The 19,401-nt window shown below is 46.0% G+C and overlaps 1 protein-coding gene across 11 annotated transcripts in view; it reads left to right on the forward strand.

Annotated features, from left to right (window-relative positions):
• Window positions 1-61: 61 nt before the first annotated feature.
• The window catches only part of WDR27 (WD repeat domain 27), a 157,870-nt gene continuing 138,530 nt past the window's right edge, over window positions 62-19,401 (forward strand). For 6 of the 11 annotated variants that reach the window (XM_027602979.2, XM_027602980.2, XM_027602975.2 and 3 more), the window contains exons 1-5: window positions 165-899; window positions 5,922-6,062; window positions 6,294-6,486; window positions 13,803-13,944; window positions 17,390-17,514. In XM_027602979.2, coding sequence (XP_027458780.2) covers window positions 889-899; window positions 5,922-6,062; window positions 6,294-6,486; window positions 13,803-13,944; window positions 17,390-17,514 — 612 coding nt within the window. In that variant the 5' untranslated portion in view covers window positions 165-888. Of the gene's footprint in view, window positions 144-164; window positions 900-5,921; window positions 6,063-6,293; window positions 6,487-13,802; window positions 13,945-17,389; window positions 17,515-19,401 lie in introns of those variants that run through there. The other 5 variants (XM_027602971.2, XM_027602970.2, XM_027602977.2 and 2 more) reach the window with 5 other exon arrangements.

Consider the following 19,401-nt stretch of genomic DNA (forward strand, 5'->3'; position numbering starts at 1 on the left):
CCGTGGGTGCTAAGGGGCGGTGGCTCGTAACCAGGGCGACGGGGGGTGGGGCGGGGCGCGGGGCGAGGACCCGGCGCTCTCGGCTCTCGCCTGGACTGAGCGTCCGCCTCCGGGGCCGTGCGCCAGGTCCCGGCGGGCCCCAGGTGAGAGACAGGTGGCCCGAGGCCCGACTCTTGTCCGGGCACCTGTTGCCTGTTCTGTTCCTCGTAAAGGCACGGTGGCTTTTGAAGTGCTCCTGAGAGAGACTTCCAGTGCAGTTGTATTTATACTCAGGCTATCTTGTGAATTTGGAACCTGGTGTGAAGGGCCCCCTGTTGGTCGTTGCACCAGGTTTTTCCGCAACAAAGATTGTGTGCGTTTCAGGATCATAGAGTCCCGCTCCTGTGCTTTTGTGGAAATCCCTGGAGTCGGCCCTGGAAGCACGCAGGGGCCTTGCGCCCGTGTCTGGGGACGTGGACTCGGCCGGCTGCCACAGGACTCGGGGGGGGTCGGGGGCCCGAGGAGGCTGCGTCAAGCAGGTGTGGTCGCAACGCCGACGGGCCGCCGTCGGACTCCCTTCTTTGCGTGTCAGAGTGGCGGGGCGGGCTTCGAGCGGAGGATCTTTGTGAGGTTGGCGAAAGCGGGCGCCAGGGCGTCGCGACGCGCTGGTCTTCGGGCTGGGACGGAGGGGGCGCCAGCCAGGGGTGTCCGCTTGCCTCTGGGGTTCCCCCGCCGACCTGGGCCGACCGCCCGTTTCTTTTCCTGGGAAAGCAGACTGGCCCGCGGTGCAAAAGAGAGGCTCTGGCAGAGGGAGACATCTGGATCTGTTTTAAATAACTGAGCAAGGAAATGACTTTTACAACTACAGTGCCCTGCTGCCCTCGGTGTCTTGTGCTTCCCTGACACGTCATGGTACCGAGGTGAGGGCTTGACGTCTGCAGGGTCAGCTTGCCTCAGTCTGGCTAACAGAAAGAGGGTAGTCTCTCGCTCTCTCTCCTTTTTTAAATTAAAACGGCTAAATGTAAAGAGTAGTGTTACCTTTAAAAATATTTAATCGTTTAGGAAGGGACTTCATCAAATAGAAATGACTGTGCCTGATTTGGTGCCGTTCCCACTCCCACACCTTTGCTACCAGCCTTGCTCATTTTATCCTAGCTCTAGCCTCAGGGTAGCTAGAATTAAGACTTTCTCCTGTTCTGGGTCATGTGGAGAATTTTATGTTTTCTTTTGCTACAAAGTAAACCGTCAAGGATACTTTAATTATGATCCCACTTATCATCTTCTGTGACGAGCTTATCCTCTGGTGAGCATCTTTTTGAGGTGGCAAGCACTCCCACAGCCTTTCAATGCCGGACCTGTGCCCACAGGGCTTCCAGCTTTTTTGGCTTCCAAGATTCCCTTTAGCTACAAGCCATTACTTACTACAACATTTTATTCACCTGAGGCCTTGTGCTGGACCCAGCCCAGCTTAAATTGGGCTCAGTTTGATCCAGGACCCATCCAGTTTTTAAGCTGGACCCAGTAACCACCAGCAGTTCCCACTGTGGAATCTGGGCAGAGTGGGGAGAGGATGTGGGTGGGGATTCCAACCAAATGGGCAACTGTGGAAATCCAGTGAGAGCAGGAGCTCAGCACAAAGAGAGCCGAGCTCAGAGCTGAGAGGAGCTCAGCCAGGGCCCCCGGAAGCAGGGACAGAGAGAACTCGAAGTGCTTGCAGGGTACCAGGCCTGTGTTTCTCCCCATCCCTGAAGCTGCCAGAGATCGCTTCATAATCCATCACTGCTGCTAAATCTGTTAAATCACAAAAACTCAACTGAATAAATTTAAAGATCAAATTGGCTATTTAGTGATGCATGAGTCAGGCAGCATCCCCGTCTAGCAGTAGAAAGGAGCTTTGCTGAGCTGTAGGAAAGGAAAGGCTTTTAAAGCTGGAAGGGGTGTGAGAACGACATTGTTAGACAATGTGTTGTTTTAGGCAAGGTCGCCTTCCTCAGGGAATGGAAGGGGTCTGTGGGCCAGACTGTCACACTGGTGCTAACCAGCTAATTACAAACTGAGTGTAAAAAGTTACATTCCTGGGGATGGAGACTGCAGTTAGATTAGATATTAAGTTTTGGTCCTGCTGACATGGGGTTTAGCACAGTGACTGCATTTTGGTCTTGCTGTCTTTAACACTTCAGATATGTATTGAATACTTACCACGTATTCTCACTAGGATACACTAATGAGAAAATAGACACATTTTTTCCTTTCCCAGAGCTAGGCATTAATCAGTTATATACTTTTATGTGTGTGTGTGTGTGTGTGTGTGTCTATATACACTTGACCTTTGAACAACATGAGGGTTTGGTGTGCCCCCGTCCCCCATACAGTGGAAAATCTGTGTATAACGTTTGACTCCCTGAAACCTTAACTACTGATAGCTTACTGTTGAGGAGAAGCCTTACCCATAACATAAACCAGTTGACTGACACATATTTTGTGTGTTATATGTACCGTGTACTGTATTCTTACAATAAGATCAGTTAGAGAAATGATGAAGAAAATATATTTACAGCACTGTACTGTATTGGTTGAAAAAATATGTGTGTAAGTGGACCTGCACAATTCACACCTGTGTTGTCGAGGGATGAGCAAATTCAAGGAAGGAGCTGGGTCACAGGAGGACAATGAATGGGGCCAGGCACATGGGATGGGGATGTGGTGTAGGGTGAGCTCCGACAGCTGGGCTGGGCCACGAGTTTGGTCTTTGTCTTCAGAAAGATGGGCGGCTGTTGGCAGCATCTAAGCAGGACATTGCATTCATACCTTGTAGTTCAGTCATTCCTTGATTGTGGGTCCAGAAGGAGCTCTTTAGGGAACTAAATTCCCCTCAGGCTGCTTAGGGACAAGTAACAAGGACTGGCCTGGGAACAGGTGCGTCTCAGAGAGAACAATTCCTGTAACCCCTCGGCCAGCGCCCTATGGGGTAATGGAGCCCAGACAGGGAAGGTGGTACGCCATGTGCAGTGCATATGGCATGAAAATGCCCAGCTGCAAACCTGTGAAACCTCCACCCGGGTTGGGAATTGGTCTTGAGTAAATGCAGGTGATCACCCCACAGGTCTGAGAGCACGTGGTGTCAGCACCCCAGAGCCCTGTGGACCTCTAGTCATCACTCCCTGCCTCCTTCCAAAGGTGTTTGAGTCCGGCTCTGCTCGCCGGTAGACCAATACTGAGCACACACTATTGTATGTACCCTGTTAGGAATATACCCGTCTTTCCCCAGGCTGCTGTACGTGGACAGTTGGGCTGTTTCCAATTTTAGACTCACGAATAGTGCTGCTTTGAGCATTCTTATAAATGTTCTGTGTTACGTGTTTCTTGGTTCATGTGTTCATGGTTCGGTGTGTGCTCAGCAGAGAATTCCCTCTAGGTCTGTTTTTCTGAGTGGTTGCTCCAACTTACATTACTCCTCCCATAGGTTTTGGAAGCTCATCCATACTCAGTGTTCTTTTCTTAGTGTTTTTGATTTTAACCATTCTGATGGGTGTATGGGTTTCACTTTTCATTTCGGTTTGCAATTCTCTGGTAAATAATGAGGATAAGCATCTTCTCCAGTTAATTGGCCATTTGGAGATCTTTCATGAAGTGCCTTTTGCATATTTTTCTGTTGGCTTGTCTGTCTTAAGATTTGTATGAATTCTTTGTACATTCTGGATGTGTTTGTCGGCTTTATGTGTTGCTCATCTTTCCTGCTTTGTGGCTTGCATTTTCACTCACTGAATGGTATCTTTTGAAGAATATAAGTTTTGTATTTGTGGATATTTTTAATGATATTGTGGATGTATTTTATTAAAGTTTCTGTCCTCAAACATCTAAATGCTAGTATATACTTAGACAAACATGGATTTTTTTTTTTTCACAGTATCTATTCCTTTTCTGGCAATAATACTTTGATTTCCTTGGGTGGCCACTCTTTTCCCTCTCCTGGCCAGGCCTCAGGGGTCACAGTTCCATGACACATGGGGCTCACTTGTCAACACAGTTTTATCCTTCTGATGACATGGTAAATTCAAGGATGAGAAGTGGCCCAAACTGGCCCAAACTCATAGAGAATGTTCAGGGTTTGATAGGAAGAGGTGGTCACTCTTCCCAGTGCACCAGAGCATGAGAGAGTGATGGTGGGAGCTGCTGGCCAGCAAATGGCAACAGAAAGGAGAAACCAGAGCCAAGATCCAGACAGTCACAGCTGAAAGATGGAGAGACCAGGCCTGGTTGGCTCAGGCTGCTGCATGGAGCCCTGCACACACCTTCCAGTTAAAGGCCTGCCCCTCCAGAGACACCCCTTTCTTTAAGGCCCATCAGGCTGAGCTTTCTCTCATTGAAAGAAAGGCTGAAAAGGCTCTTACTGATCTGCAGAGTAAATTGTCATAATGTCTACACTGTGTTCCACTGAATGTAAGGACTGTCATTGCATTTTATATTCTAATCAGTGCATTTTGGACATCCTTGAAGAAATGCATTTTGGGAAATGTACAATGATTTGCTTGTTTTAAGTTTATAGGATGAAAATTTATGTATCAAAGAATATGTACTTTTTAAAGTATTTTGATATACGTTACCAAATAGCCAAAGCTTATGCTTTGGGAAATAATACCAAAAACAATTAAATTTCAGATGCCTTACAGGTTACAAAGTACTATTAACAATTTAAAAACAAAAACCAGAGAAAAATCTGCAAAAATAGCGGAAAGAACTAACATCCTTAAGATTTAGGTTATCTAGTTGTCCCTGATCAGTTAGAACAATGTGTTTCACATAGCTGAAGGTCATATTCCTTCCTCCTCTACCCCAGTTATGCTTCAGTTCTGTCCAGGGATTCCTGCGTCGGCAGGGATTTCCAGCAGCCTGTGGGTGGAAGTCATTTGAGATGCCCTGCAGCTGAAAGCTCTAAGGGTAACTTACCTGTGCCCAGGTAACGGCCAGCAGGACAGCACACGTTTCCTGCAGGGGGTTAGATGTCCTCTGTCTGCGGGCAGCTCCGGGCGCAGTCAGCAGCACTTGCCAAGCCATTTCGAGCAGCAGTGAGTGGCTGAGCAGGCGGCTCATGCAAAGCTGTTTAATTGTGAAGCCACTGGCCCCACACAGGTTCCCTGCACTGCTGCTGCTTTCTTAGGTGGGTGGAGTTGTGAAGACACCTGTGGCCCCTCTCTGAGTATGCGGTGGCAGAGGTGCCCATTGCTGCCAGATTGAAATGTGCATTTTCCTAAATAGCTTTGTTCAGCAACCTTCAATAGCCCTCCAGTTATGAACTGAGCTTTAAGTGGAAGCCCTTCTGTTTGGTCCGTTGCTGAGCACTGCAGGCTGTCCCCACTGGAGGACTTTTCTCCCTCTTCTAACCTCATCCCATCTCTGCTGGTCAGTGTCACCTGGTCTCCTTCTGTCTGACCACCCCTTTCCCTCTGAAGCCAGCATGTGAACATGGTTGGGTCATCTGAGTCCACTCGACCAGCATGGTGACCAGATAGTTAAACCCTTTGCTCATGACTGTGTCAGCAAATTCTGTGGATGAGCTTTTCAGGTGTAAGTGCCTGGAGTGAGACGTGAGGCAGAGCAGAATCAGGATGACTTGAGGGCTACATGTATAGAAAGAGATAACATGGGTGAGGTCATTAACTGTGAAGTGGGACAGAAGTCTGAAGCAGTTGTTATTTTTGTCAATGTTTCATTCATTTATGCTTTTGTAAGATGGAGTCAGTGATTATATAACCTGAGGTAATTGATTTTAATGACACAATGTTGTGAAACAGTTGAACAAACCCAAGGTAAGCAATAGGAGAGCTAGATTAATACTGTCCTTTACCACCAATTTGCTTGGAAAATTTGGAAAATGATTTTGTATCTCAGAGTCATCGATACTAGTAATCAATGTCAGGAATAACTTTCTGTTCACTCCTCAGTGCTGGTGCTGGGCTCGCCATCACGGACCCCAGCACAGACCGCCTCTGGGAGGTGCTGTTCTGTCCGTTTGCCAGCCGTGGAACCACAGTCCGCAGCTCTGAGCAAGGCGTGTTGAGTAGGAAGAGGGGCCGTGAACCAAGGTCTGTTGAATCTGAAAGCCCGTGGATTGAGTGAGCAGTCGTGTGCGTGCGCGTGTGCGTGTGCGTGTGCGTGCGTGTGGAGCCGTCAGGACTTTGAGTAATGTCTTCTCCCTTACCTTGGGAGTGGGAAGGGCGAGGTGGGTGGGTGTGATGTACTTTGTATGTGCTCGTGCTCTCGTCATGTCGGTATTAAATGTCCCTTCGTGGTTGTTTTCCACACACTGCGTTCAGACTGGAGATGGGAGACCCGCAAGGGAATCTCTGCACTGATGCTGGTGTCGGGGACCTGGTCACAGAAAAGTGCCTGGTAGCATCGAAGGGGCCTGCGCGCCGTGTCCAGCTTGCCTGTAGCGGTCAGTACTGCGCTTTCCCTTTAGACGGGAATGCACTTTGCGTGTGGAACACGGATGACCCTTCTTACCAGGTATTGTGAAGTTCTGTGTGTTTTTCGTTAGGTCAGATGACACAGAGAGCCTTGCAGTTCTCTGCCCATTTCTCGGATGCTGTTTGGGTGGTACTGCCCCCTGGGGATTCCAGTACCGACTACAGGAGAAACAAACGCTGTGCTAATGTCGCAGTTTTACAAAATAAACTGCCTGGAATCACTTTATTAAAAAAAGTTCTTCTTCAATTAGAGTAGAAGCCAGAAAAGATTCATGTTAACATAATCAAGAGAAGTCCAATTTTTGTAGATTTTAAATATAACACATTTAAGGAAGTTTACTACATTTATTGCAGAATCTTTTACATCAAACTGACAGTTTTAAAGACATCATTAGTTTTCATTCAGAAGTTATTTCATGACTAGTATAATTATCTGAATGCTCTTCAAAACAGGTTTCGTTGTACAAAATGAAAAAAGTAAATTCTATCAGCATTTTTCGTGTTGGGATCATTTTTATCTTTATTTTGGGCTTCAGGAGTTTAGGGCCAGTGATGACAGCGCATGGAGCCAATCTGGGTTTGCCTGAAAGTTCCCTTTAATTTCGATGTTACTGGCGCTCACTTCACTAGTAGAGTGGGAGCTGTTCATCATCGTTAAAGAGAAACCTATAGTTAGATTTTTCCCCGTTGAGTTACGAGAGGTTTTACTATGTTTCTTCAACACAACTTAACACCGATGAATGGGCTCCTGCGTTCCGATGTCCAGCTTGATCTCTCTCGCTTTTTCAGTGAAGTGTGAGATACTTAGAAAAATGTGTCCCAGACATTGAGTGCCATCATTTGATTATGATGAAGTGAACACAGCTGGGTACCTGTCTTCTGGGCTCTGCTGTGTCTCAGCCTGTCCTCCCTTCGCTCCTCCCCAAAGCTGACACAGCCTCAACTCCTGGCGCCATATCTAGTGTTGGCTAGTGTTGCTCGTGCTTGGACTTTGTCTGAGTGGCGTTGTGCCTGATGCCGGTTTCTTTGACTCACCATGATGTCTGCGGGATTCATCCACATGGTTCATCTTCATCCCTGCACAATGTCCCGTTGCATGGACAGACCACACTTAACCCTCTCTATTCTTGGTGGAGATTTGTTTTGTTTCCATATTTTGACTGCTGTAGGCATTCCTTTGTATGTTTTTTGGTACACGTGTGTGTACAACTGCTGAGTCATAGGGAGTGTGTATATTCAGGCTGGTAGACAATGCCGAGAAGATTTCCAAAGTGGTTGTAATGATCTGTACTTCTTCAGAGGCTGTGTGAGAGTCCCACTTGATCCGCATCCTCACCTGTACTTGGTTCTTTTAGTCTGAGGCCTTCTGGTGTGTGCAGGGTGCTTGTTTGTGATGTGCAATTCTCTGCTGATGAGTGAGGTTTAACCCCTGTTTACAAATTTATTGGCCATTTGGACCTTCTCTTTTGTGATATGTGTTCAATCTTGTGCTATTTTTTTCTGACAGATTATCTGTCTCTATGGATGTGAAGGAGTTCTTTACGTATTCTAAATAAGAGCTTTCATTAGTTTGCATTTTCTGGAGTTTGATGCCAGTGGAATCAGACAGTGCTTACTCTTTGTGTCTGTTTGGCTTCTTTCACTCAGAACACTTATTTTCGAAGTTATTTGCATTGTTCATGCATCAATGGTGTATTCTTTTTCAATACTGAGTAGTATCCCATTGTGTGAATGTACTATAATTTGGGTATCCATTTTCCTGTTGGTGAACATTCAGGTTATTTTCACTTTTGACTACTGTAGATAAAATGCTATGAGTATTTGTGTATCTTTGTTTTATAAACGTCAGTCAGGTCACATTGCTTGATAGTGTTCTTCACATCTTCCATTCATGGCCCCATGTTCTGTCAGTTATTGAGAGACACATATTGGAATCTGTGACTCTGCATGTGAATTTGCCTATTTCTCCTCCATCAGTTTTGCTCCATGTATTTTGAAACTCCATTATTAAGCACATAAGTGTTTGGTATCTTTATGTTCTGTTGGTGAATTGACTCTGTGAATGTTACAAAGTAACATTTCTTTATCCCTGGTAATATTTCTTGCTCTGAAATTTTGGCTACATTTTTCTTTTTAGGGGCTACTTTTTGCCTTTTTTTAAAAATTTAAGACTTTATTATTCTTTTATATTTCTTTTTTAAAGATTACTTATTTATTTATTTGGAGAGAGAGCAGAATGAGCAAGAGACAACATGAGTCAAGTGGGGAGGGGCAGAGGCAGAGGGAGAAGCAGGCTCCCCACTGAGCAGGGAGCCTGATGCAGGGCTCCATCCCAGGACCCTGAGCTGGAGGCAGACGCTTCACTGACTGAGCCACCCAGGCACCCTAACACTTCATTAATTCTGTAAAAGCAGTTTTAGGTTCGCAGCAAAATTGAGGGGATGGTACTGAGATTTCCTGTATGCCCCCTGTGCTCCTGCGACACACAGCCTCCTCCACCCAACACCCTGCACCACAGTCGTGCATTTGTTGCAGCTGATGAGTCCGCACTGACACGTTGTCGTCGCCCAGAGTTCACAGGTCCCTCAGGGTCACTCCTGGTGTGCATTCTGTGGGTTTAGACAAATGTAGAATGACAGCTGTCCACTATTACCACATCATTCCGAGAGTTTTCACTGCCCTAAAATCCTGTGCTCTTCCCCCCTTAACCCCCCCTCCCCCAATCCCAACCCCGGCAACAGCTGACCTTTCACTGTCCCCACAGCTCTGCCTTTTCCACGGGGTCATGTAGGTGGGATCCCACACAGGAGGGATCACATGTAGATGGGATCACTTAGTGATATGCTTGGAAGGTTCCTCTATGTCTTTTCATGTTTGATGGCTCATTTCTTTGTAACACTGAACAATATCCCATTGTCTGGATGCAGTAAGTTTATCTATTGACCTACTGCTTCCAAGTTTTGGCAATTATGAATAAAATTGCCATAAACTTGCATGTGCAGGTTTTTGAGTGGACATACATTTTCAGCTCCTTTGGGTAAATACTGAGGAGCATGATTGCTGGATCATATGTTAAAAGAATATTTATTTTTGTAAGAAACTGCCAAACTGTCTGCACCATTTTGTATTCCCACCAGCCGTGAATGAGAGTTCCTGCTGCTCCACATCCATATCGGCATTTGGACTTGTCAATGTTCTAGATTTTGTCACTCTAGTAGGTGTGCAGTGGTATCATTGTTGTCTTCATCTGTATTTCCTTGATGACCAATGATGTGGAGTTTGCTCACCTGTCATCTTATATCTTCTGTAGTGAGGTGTCTGTGATGGTCTCTGGCTCCTTTTTTAACTTGGTTATTTTCTTATTGCTGCCCTTTAAGAGTTCTTTGTTTATTTTTGGAAATAGTCCTTTATCAGATGTCTTATGCAAATACTTTCTCCCAATCTGTGGTTTGTCTCCTCATTCTCTTGATAGTGTCTTTGATGGAACAGAAGTTTTTAATTTTAATGGAAATCCAGGCTATCAATTCTTACTTTCATGGATCATGCCTTTGGTGTCTTATCTGAAAAGTTATCCCCAAACTTACGTCATATAGGTTTTCTCCCGTGTTATTTTTTAAGGGGTTTATAGTTTTCTCCATTGTATCGCCTTTGTTCCTTAGTCAAAGTTCATTTGACTGTTTTGGGCTCTGTCTTCTCTCCCATTGATCTGTTTGTTCTTTCTTTTGCCATTACTGTACAATCTTGATTAGTGTAGCTTCATAATAAGTCTTGGAGGCAGGTAGTGTCAGTCTTCCAACTTTGTTGTTGTTCTTTAGTATTGTGTGGCCATTCTGGGTCTTTTGCCTCTGTATACATTTTAAAATTAGTTTGTGGATTTTGATTGGGATTGGATTAAATCTATAGACCAAGTTGGGAAGAACTGACATCTTGACAATATTGAGTCTTTCTATCCATGAACATGGGATATCTCTCCATTCATTTACTTTTATTTCTTTCAACACTTTTATTTTTCCTCATAGAGATCTTATATAATTTTTTTTTTGAGAGAGAAAGTGAGCATGTGTGAGTGGGGGGTGCAGAGGGAGAGGGAGAGAGAGGATCTTAAGCAGACTCCATGCCTAGCATGGAGCCCAACACAGGGCTCAATCTCACGACCATGATCTGAGCCAAAATTGAGTCAGGCACTTAACCGACTGAGCCACCCAGGCACCTCAGAGATCTTATACAATTTTGTTAGATTTGTACCTAAGCGTTTCATTTGTTTGAGTGCTAATGTAAATGGTATTGTGTTTTTAATTTCAAAATCCACTTATTTATTGCTGGTATATAGGAAAGAAGTGGAATTTTGCATATTAACTTTGTATCCTGCAACCTTGCTATAATTGCTTAGTTTCAGGAGTTTTTTGCCAGTTCTTTTGGATTTTCTGAAATCCAAAAGAATTTTTAGATGATCATGTCACCCATGCACAAAGACAGTTTTATTTCTATTTTCTCAGTCACTGTGCCTTCTTTTCCTTTTATTGTGTTATTATATTAGCTAAGATTCCCAGTGTCATGTTGACAAGGTGTGGTGAGAGGGGACGTTCTCGGCCTTGTCTTGTTTCTAATCTCGGTGGGAAAGCTTGTCGTTTCTCACCACTTCATACATTAGCTCTTGGTATTTTGTAGATACTCTTTATTAGGTTGAGGAAGTTCCCCTCATTCCTAGTGTACCGATAGTTTTTATCATGAATTGCTATTAGATTTTGTCAAATGCTTTCTTCTACTTTTTTTGGTAAATGAACTGTACTGTGAAGCAGCTACTATTTCTATTTATTTGTTTATTTGTTTATTAGAGAGAATGCAAGCACATGTGATTGGGAGGGGAGCAGAGGGGGAGGGAGAGAGAGAATCTTAAGCAGGCTCTAGGCCCAGCACGGAGCCTGACATAGGACTCAATCTCATGATTCTGAGATCATGACCCGAACCAAAATCGAGTTGGATGCTTCACTGACTGAGCCACCCAGGCACCCCAACATTTTTTGATATTTTCATGTGATTTTTCTTCTTTAGCCTATTGATGTGATGGATTAACTGATTTTCAAATGTTCAACCAGCCTTGCAATACTTGGAATAAATCTCCAAATTCTACTTGGTTATGATGTATACTTTTTTAATACATTGTATGGTTTGATTTGCTGATATTTTGAATATTTTGTTCAGTTTTGCGTCTATGTTCATGAGAGATATTGGTTTTTAATTTTCTTTTCTTGTGATGTCTTTGTCTGGTTTTGATATTAGGGTAATCCTGGTCTTATTGAATGAGTAAGGAAATATTTCCTCTGCTTCTTCTGAAAATAGTGTTTCCCTCTGTTTTCTTTCTTCAGTCTTCTGAAAGAGATTTTAGAGAATTAGTAAAATCTCTTCCTTAAATATTGAGGAGTGGGTCCATCGTGGCCTGGTGCTTTCTGTTTTGGAAGGTTATTAATTATTGATTTTTTTATACCCCTATTTAACTTTTTGAACATATGGAATAGAATTATAATGATGGTTTTAATGTCCTTATCCATTAATTCTGCAATCTGGATCAGTTCTGGTTTGGTTTCAAGGCCATCTGGATGATCTGTGGGTGGGTGTTTTCCATGGTTATATATTTCTCTTGGTTTTTGACTGAATGGTCTTGACTCCTTGAATGATTGACTGCTGGACATTATGTATGAAAAAATGCACAAATAATTTGGGGCTCTGGATGATCTTAACTTCTTGCAGAGAGAGTTTATGCTTGCTTCTGATAGCTGGCTGGCTGAGGGCACTGGCAAAATCCCAGGTCACTCTAATCCAGTTGGGGATTATGAGAACTCAAAGGTGGACTTGTGAGCACTCTTCTGTTGCCCATTCATCTTCCCTCCTTGGGCCTGGCCCTTCGGGTCACTACTCTAGGCCTGGGCATTTGGTAACATGCCCTTCCCTCCCACCTTAGTAGGTGGTATGCCTTTTTTAAAGCAGAAATTTATTAAAATTCATTTGTAGTGTTTTAAAGGAAAAAAAAATGCATGGAGTCCTCAACCTTAAGGCTCTATTCTCAGAAGTACTTTGTCAGGCAGTGGAATTCTTTGCCCTTTTCCCAATAAGATAGTTCTGTTTATGCCTGAAAATGATGCATTTAACTACACCATTTTTGTGCTCCCAGTCCCATAAGTATCTCAGGTTTCTGCTGCCTTTGCTGGAATTGTCAGAAAGCTGCCATTCAACCGGAGTCTTCATGGGTGAATGGCCTCCCATGTTGGGTCCCTTCTCTGTTTCCTTCTTCTCTGTTCTTAATTCTTTGCTGCTTTCATTCCTCTCTGATGTCTTAAAAGTGTATCTGTATGTTCTTGGCAATTCTTTCCCTGTTTTCTTGTCGTTCTCATCAGGAGCTTGGTGCAGATGAACTGGCCGCCATGACCATAGACAGAGCTCTCGTCGTTCTCGTGTTTGAGTGATGGCTCTTACGTCAAAGTGCCTGCTGTCTGCTGACTGTCAGCCCGAAAGTGCCTCACTCAACACAGCGCAGACAAACTATGTTCTTTCCTGATTCCATTCCCCCTTTCTTATGCCACCATTCACCTAGGGTTTCAACCTGGAACACTGATTATCTTTGCTTCCGTCCCTTCCCCCATCTCTCAATGCCCACTGGTCACAGAGTCTTTGGTTCTCTGTCTCCTCCCATCTGCATCCGTGCTGCCCTCATTCAGGCCTTTACTGTACTTGCTTTGGGATGTTTGGCCCCTCTGTGTCCCCACTGTGGTCCTCTTCTGTACTTGCAGCAGTGTTATAAGTCTGAAGATGAGTTCGGTCATAGATTCTTCCGCTTGTACCTTCTCTGCTGGCTCCCTGTTTCCTAGAGCACTATCAGAACTCCATACACAGCGCCCAGCCCTCCTGTAACTTCACTGTGTTCCTTGCTCGCACCAGCAGCCTCTGACATGTGTCTTGTCTCCCAATGACCCGAATGCACCCCTCCTCTTGGGGATTCCTCGTCATTGCCTTACCCTTCAATGTCCAGCACAGCCGTTATTCTTCTGGCATGTAGCAGGATGCAATACATATTTGCTTAATTAATAACTAATGAGTAAGTGGAAGAGTGAGGTGACCTGCATCATTTTACTAGTGTGATTCTTAATGTTGGGTAACCATGAAATTGTTCACTTGAGAGAATAACGAGTGGTACGTTAACAGGAATTTTAATAAATGAATTATAAATGAATATATGAAATAAATATATTTGAAAAATTCAATCCATTTGATTTCTTAGGTTTGAGATTATGCTGTTATGCTTTTTTATTCTTTGAATGTTATCTGTAGTTCATGATAGTTTTGTTTCTGTTAACTCTTCAGCCTCTGACCCTAAGAGGACACCATGAGCCAATTACTGCTGTGGCATTTGGAAATGCAGTGAGTCCACTTCTCGTCTGTTCTGCATCACGAGATTATGTTATAATGTGGACCCTAGATGAATGCAGACAGAAAGCACTTCAAGGTAAATGAACAGTTAAAATATATTTAAGAAAATGTACAAAGGGAATAACTCACCCTTAAATAGACTTGGTTACATAAGGGGGCTTGGGAGAATTTTTCACTCCTTTAACTTTAAACCAGATAGATGTCCAAGCTGGATGTTCTTTGGGGGAAGGATACCTTATATTCACATCTACTGACCTTTGCTATGTGTGAAGCTGATATGATAGGCTCATTAGTTTTAATCTTATGTGTTTTGTCATTTTGAAACCTGTGATTTTTGTGGAACTCTGGAAACATGTAGGCAAGTGGAAATATTCTTTCCTCACAGACGGTGAGGGGAGGCAAACATGCATCAGACAGGCAAGCAAGTGGTTATGAGTTGTGAGGAGCACAGTAGAGAAGGCAGGCGAGGGGTCGACGGAGGATGTGGGCAGGACGCACTCCTGTGCTGTCATCTCTGGGGAGGTGACTTGTGAGCTGGAGGATGAGGAGGAGCTGGGTGGAAGGGCTGGTGCTGGACAGTGGCACTGTGCTGGGTGTGCGCATGGGCCGTCTGTATCAAGAGCTCAGCCTGTCAGCCGAGCTGAGAAGGAGTCCGCAGGTGGGGAGCATGGTGATGTTAGATGTTTTATCAGATGAAGGTGAGAAGTGAGGTGAGGACCACATTAAGGAGTTTGAGTTTTGTGTAACTGGTTACGCTGAGAATTCGTAGGATTGCTCCAGAAAACGGGTGTGAAGGGATCTTAGGCGGCAGCATATGGAATAGTTTACACCTCATCTCATTTAACTGGTAGTTGAGTGCCCAGCGTCAGTGTGTCAGGACAGCACACACACAGAGATGGACACACGTGCACATATGCATCCCACACATGCACAGCACACACGTGCACAGAACACACGTACACATGCACAGCACACAGATGCACAGCACACACGTGCACAGAACACACGTACACTTGCACAGCACACACATGCACAACACACATGTACACATGCACAGCACACATGTACACGTGCACAGCACACACGTACACAGAACACACGTGCACAGAACATATGTACCCACGCGCACACATGCATAGCACACGTGCACAGCACACATGTACACTGCAAGCACAGACGTACACGTGCACAGCACACATGTACACGTGCACAGCAACACATGCACAGCACACACGTACACGTGTGCAGCACACACGTGCGCAGCACACGTGCATATGCGCAGCACACATGTACACGTGCACAGCACACACGTACACGTGCACCACACACACGTGCACAGCACACACGCACATCTATATGCATCTAGCAATGTATGTGTGTAGTGTATGCACTTGTGTGTGTATAGTGTGCACACATGCACTACAGACGTGCTTGCTTGTATACAGTACGTGTGTACACGTGCACGGAGTGTGCACGTGCACACACATGAACACAGGTACACACACACGTACGTATGTACAGTAAACCACATGTTCGTTTTCTGCTCCCTGCGAAGAAGGTCTTTGTAAATAAGCAGGCTTCCCTGTGGGAAGGGGCTGCAACCTTGAGGACTCATGTGGACTTGGATACATGTGGTCTCATCCATGGGCGGGTTGAAGCTGGCCCCAAGGCACAGTCTGGCGCCCTTACGGAGCTCAGCGTTCTGTGCCACAGCTCTCCTGTGCCCCAGAGCTCCCGCAGTGGGACTACAGAAGGCTCCAGGGAAGCCGCAGGGGCCTGGCCGGATGTAGCACTGCCGGGCTTGGTTTCCGTGCCCTTGGTGGGCAGGTGTGCTGGATTATAGCACCTTCGTGTCCAATATGATTGTGTTTGCACTTGGACTGGAAAATGGACTGTGACCCGGGGCTGTCGTTGGTCACTTGTCCCCAGTCTCCTTTGCTGGCTCCATGTCATTCTCCCACCTCTTCACACTGGGATATGGGCTTGTCTTCTTTCCTCTCAAAAAACACTCCTTTGGTGATGACACAAGGCTCTGACAGCTGCCACGTCTGGTCTCACGTGTGAACTGTGCCTGGACATCTCCACGCGGATGTCTGACCGCACTGCAGGTTTACCTGTCCTGGTCGCGTCTCCCCCACCTGCCACCCACCTCCCCACAGCGGCTCAGGTCAGAAACCATAGCACTGTGCCTCAGGCTCCCTCCACACCTCCACATTCAACTGACCCCAGGTCCTGTCTGCTTTCCCTGCAAAACGGAACCAAACTCTGGACGCTCCTCACACCGGTCTTCATGGCTGCCTGTAGTCCAGCCCGCGGGGTCACTCAGCGGGCTTATTGCATTGGCTCCTCCTGCTCACCTTGCCCGGTGCTCTGCTTTCGACGCAACAGCCAGGGGTCCCTGGAAAATTGGAGTTTGAGTATGCCACCCTTCTGCCCAAAACCCTCCAGGGCCTTCCTGCCTCATGCAGACGAGAAACTGACAAAGCTACGGGACCCCCAGCCAAAGCCCCAGGCTCAAGGAACAGCCCAGGCCTAGTCCTGCCCCTGGGCCTTTGCATCTGCTGCTCCATCTCAGGATGACAGTAGATTCTGCCACATCCTTCAGGTTCTACTTAAGTGTCTCCATTGCTGTGGGCCCTTCTGACCACCACCCTGGACCCCGGTCCCTTTTTGTGCTTTGCTTTTTCTTACGTTGTTCACTTCCTTCTAGCATTGTACGTAACTTGTTTACTTATTCTGTTTATTGGTGTCTAAATGCCCCCACCCCCTACCCCAGGTAAGCTTTCCACAAAGGCAGGACTTTGTCTCTTTGTTCACTGATCTGTCCCGGGTGCCTAGGGAGATGCCTGGGGTAACACAGGTGCTTGGTGAATACTCATGCAATAAGACCATGGGATTTTAGCCAAGATAGAACTCCAGTGATATGTGCACATCTCCCCTTCTGTAGTTTGAGGTCTCACTGGTGACACGGCCTTGCTGGACAGGGCCCAACCACAATGGCGCTGAGTCCTGCTGCATGGTGGTGGGTTGGTTGAGGGATCCTGCTTGAGGCTGCAGGTTGGCTCATGTTGTCACCTTGGACCTGCAGGCCTGCCTGGAGACATCCTCATAGGGGTAGAGAGGCCCCAGAGGCTCAGATGGGTACCCTGTGCCTTCTGCCTGTCTGACATGAGCCCGAGCAGCTCACTGGCCTGGTCACGGAGGAGGAAGGATTGGGACTGTGGGCGATTCTGTATGACCCCCACGTGTATGCACATGCAGCCTTCCCAGAGACCCATTATCTGTGACGACACTGAGTCATTTTCTGATGGATGATCCCTGCGTTCCACATAACTTCCAGAAGAACCATTTATACTTGATGTCTCGAGGAGCCAAAGTCACATCCAATCTCATTGTTGTTCTGCATGTGGTTTAGAGGAGAGAGCTACATTATCAGTGCCTCCCCGTGGCTTGTTGCAGAGTTATGCTAAGGTTGTTGACTCCTGTTCATAATCTGACACTAACCTTGAAACTCCGTCTAGGGCTGACTCCTCGAGGGGTTGTCATGGGCACCCTCCTGGGAAAGGTGCTGTGTTTGAGGTTGAGCCCAGATGACCGTGCGGTTGCTGTGTGTGCTGGAAAGAAAATATTTATGCTGGATACTGAGGTAAGGTTCAGTGCCTGCCCATTAGCAGTTGAGTGGGGCCCCGCCTGCCTCTCATCAACAGTACTTTTAACTGGGCAATGAAGGAAGACATATCTTTATCTCGCACTTAGAAAGCCGCCTGAATCAGATAGTGCTGTTTTATGTCAGTCATGACACCAGTCCATGAAATCAGGCCATCAGGATGCTAAGCAAGTGTGTTCGGTCAACATTTATTTCTCTGATTTCTCCTCCTTTGGTGATCTCTCCAAGCCCTCCCAGCACAGTGCTTTTGTTTATCTCTTTTTTCTAAGTTTGCTTTCTGTCAAGAACTGTACTTTTCTCACTTCTCTCTTAACTGGAGTTGGTTTAAGTATATGCGTCTCCTCTTCCAGGCTCTGTGACTTCTAAATCTCGCATCTGACTAGGAAACGGGAGCCCGTTAGGCTCAGCCAGGCATGAGAGAGCAGAAGTGGGGCCGGGGGTGTGAGGGAGGCCTCCTGTTTGCTCAGAATCCATGTTCTGCTTGAGACTTATTTTGGAGACAAATCATACAAGGCCTGGCCTTGGCTTCTATTTGCCAAGTGAATGCAGTTAACAAAGCTATTTGCCTATGAGGAATTTTCTGCCATATCTACCTAGGAAAAATCTGGGTTAGGGACAGTGTTAGGCATAATATCTTAATTGAGGATTAATTGATGGTGGGCTTACTGTGTGCTAGGCAGTTTGGGGCAGAGTATACATTTCTGTGTTCATGCAATTTTTGGCCAAATTGTGCAACTGAGGCTCACACATAACAAAATGCTAACGTTGTAAGTGAAGTCACAGATGCTGGGAAATGTCCTAGGATTCAGTGATTCCGTGAAGGCACCCACCACATGTAGCAAAGCTCACCAGCCTCATGTTGGGAGAAGGGACACAGATGAGCCAGGAGGACACCAAGCACTGTTAGCACCAGAAGGAAGATGAGGTGTCCCAGAAAGAAGACGATGGACCCGAGTCAGGTTAGGCCTCAACCACGCAGACGGGAAACGAGGTGGCAGTTGTTTGTTCCAGACTGTGTATGGCTGGCCTGTTATTCTTCGCACATTTCGTAGCAGGCTTGTGAGATTTACCGAGGGAAAGTAGCCGGACATGCGTGGGCTGCCAGCACGGACGTGAAGTATTGTAGTGCTTTCAACAGAACACCAGGCAGTGACCAGTTGATGAACTTTGCTTTAGAGACTTTAAATGAATACAGAACACTTAAACTAATGTAACACAGGACCATAAATGCAGAAAGGAAACAAGGTGTTTTCCAGGATACAATGTTATTAAGAGACAAGGACTATTTCATATTACAAACATTGGAGGGAGTAGAAACGTGCATTTCCTAACATCCAACCTGGAGAGTATCCCTGTTCTTGTGCACATTATGACCCCACCTTTTATTTTTAATCTTCTGGTGATAAGAGACATAAGCCAGCTTGTCAAGGGTTTCAGGTTACATTACTGGAAGTCTTCCGGGGTTAAGCGCTTACTCCTTAGTTAAGTTGCTGTGTGGATACAGATATGTATACGTTTCCTGCATGTGTACGAGGGGCTATTTATCTTGTCTGACCGGATGCCGCAGGGTTGAAGAGCAGGCCTGATCCCAGTTGCCTGGAGTCCCACAGGGACATCTGCTGGGGTGACCAGTCACTGCATCTCTGCTGTGTGATTCTGACTCATGACACTGTCTTCTGGGGCTTCCTGGCTCTAGAGTAGGTTTCATGGGTTTTGGAGGAAGGATAGCTCATTAGTAGTAGGAACACACTGTCCTGTTTGATCTTAGGGTGCTCTGCCCACCCCTGCAGAGCTGTTCTGGGCAGTCCTGCGGCAAAGAGTGGCCTCAGAGCTGCACACAGGGTGTGGACGGGAAGATGGGAGTGC

Source organism: Zalophus californianus, chromosome 7 (genome assembly GCF_009762305.2).
Source record: "Zalophus californianus isolate mZalCal1 chromosome 7, mZalCal1.pri.v2, whole genome shotgun sequence".
NCBI classification, from domain to species: domain Eukaryota; kingdom Metazoa; phylum Chordata; class Mammalia; order Carnivora; family Otariidae; genus Zalophus; species Zalophus californianus.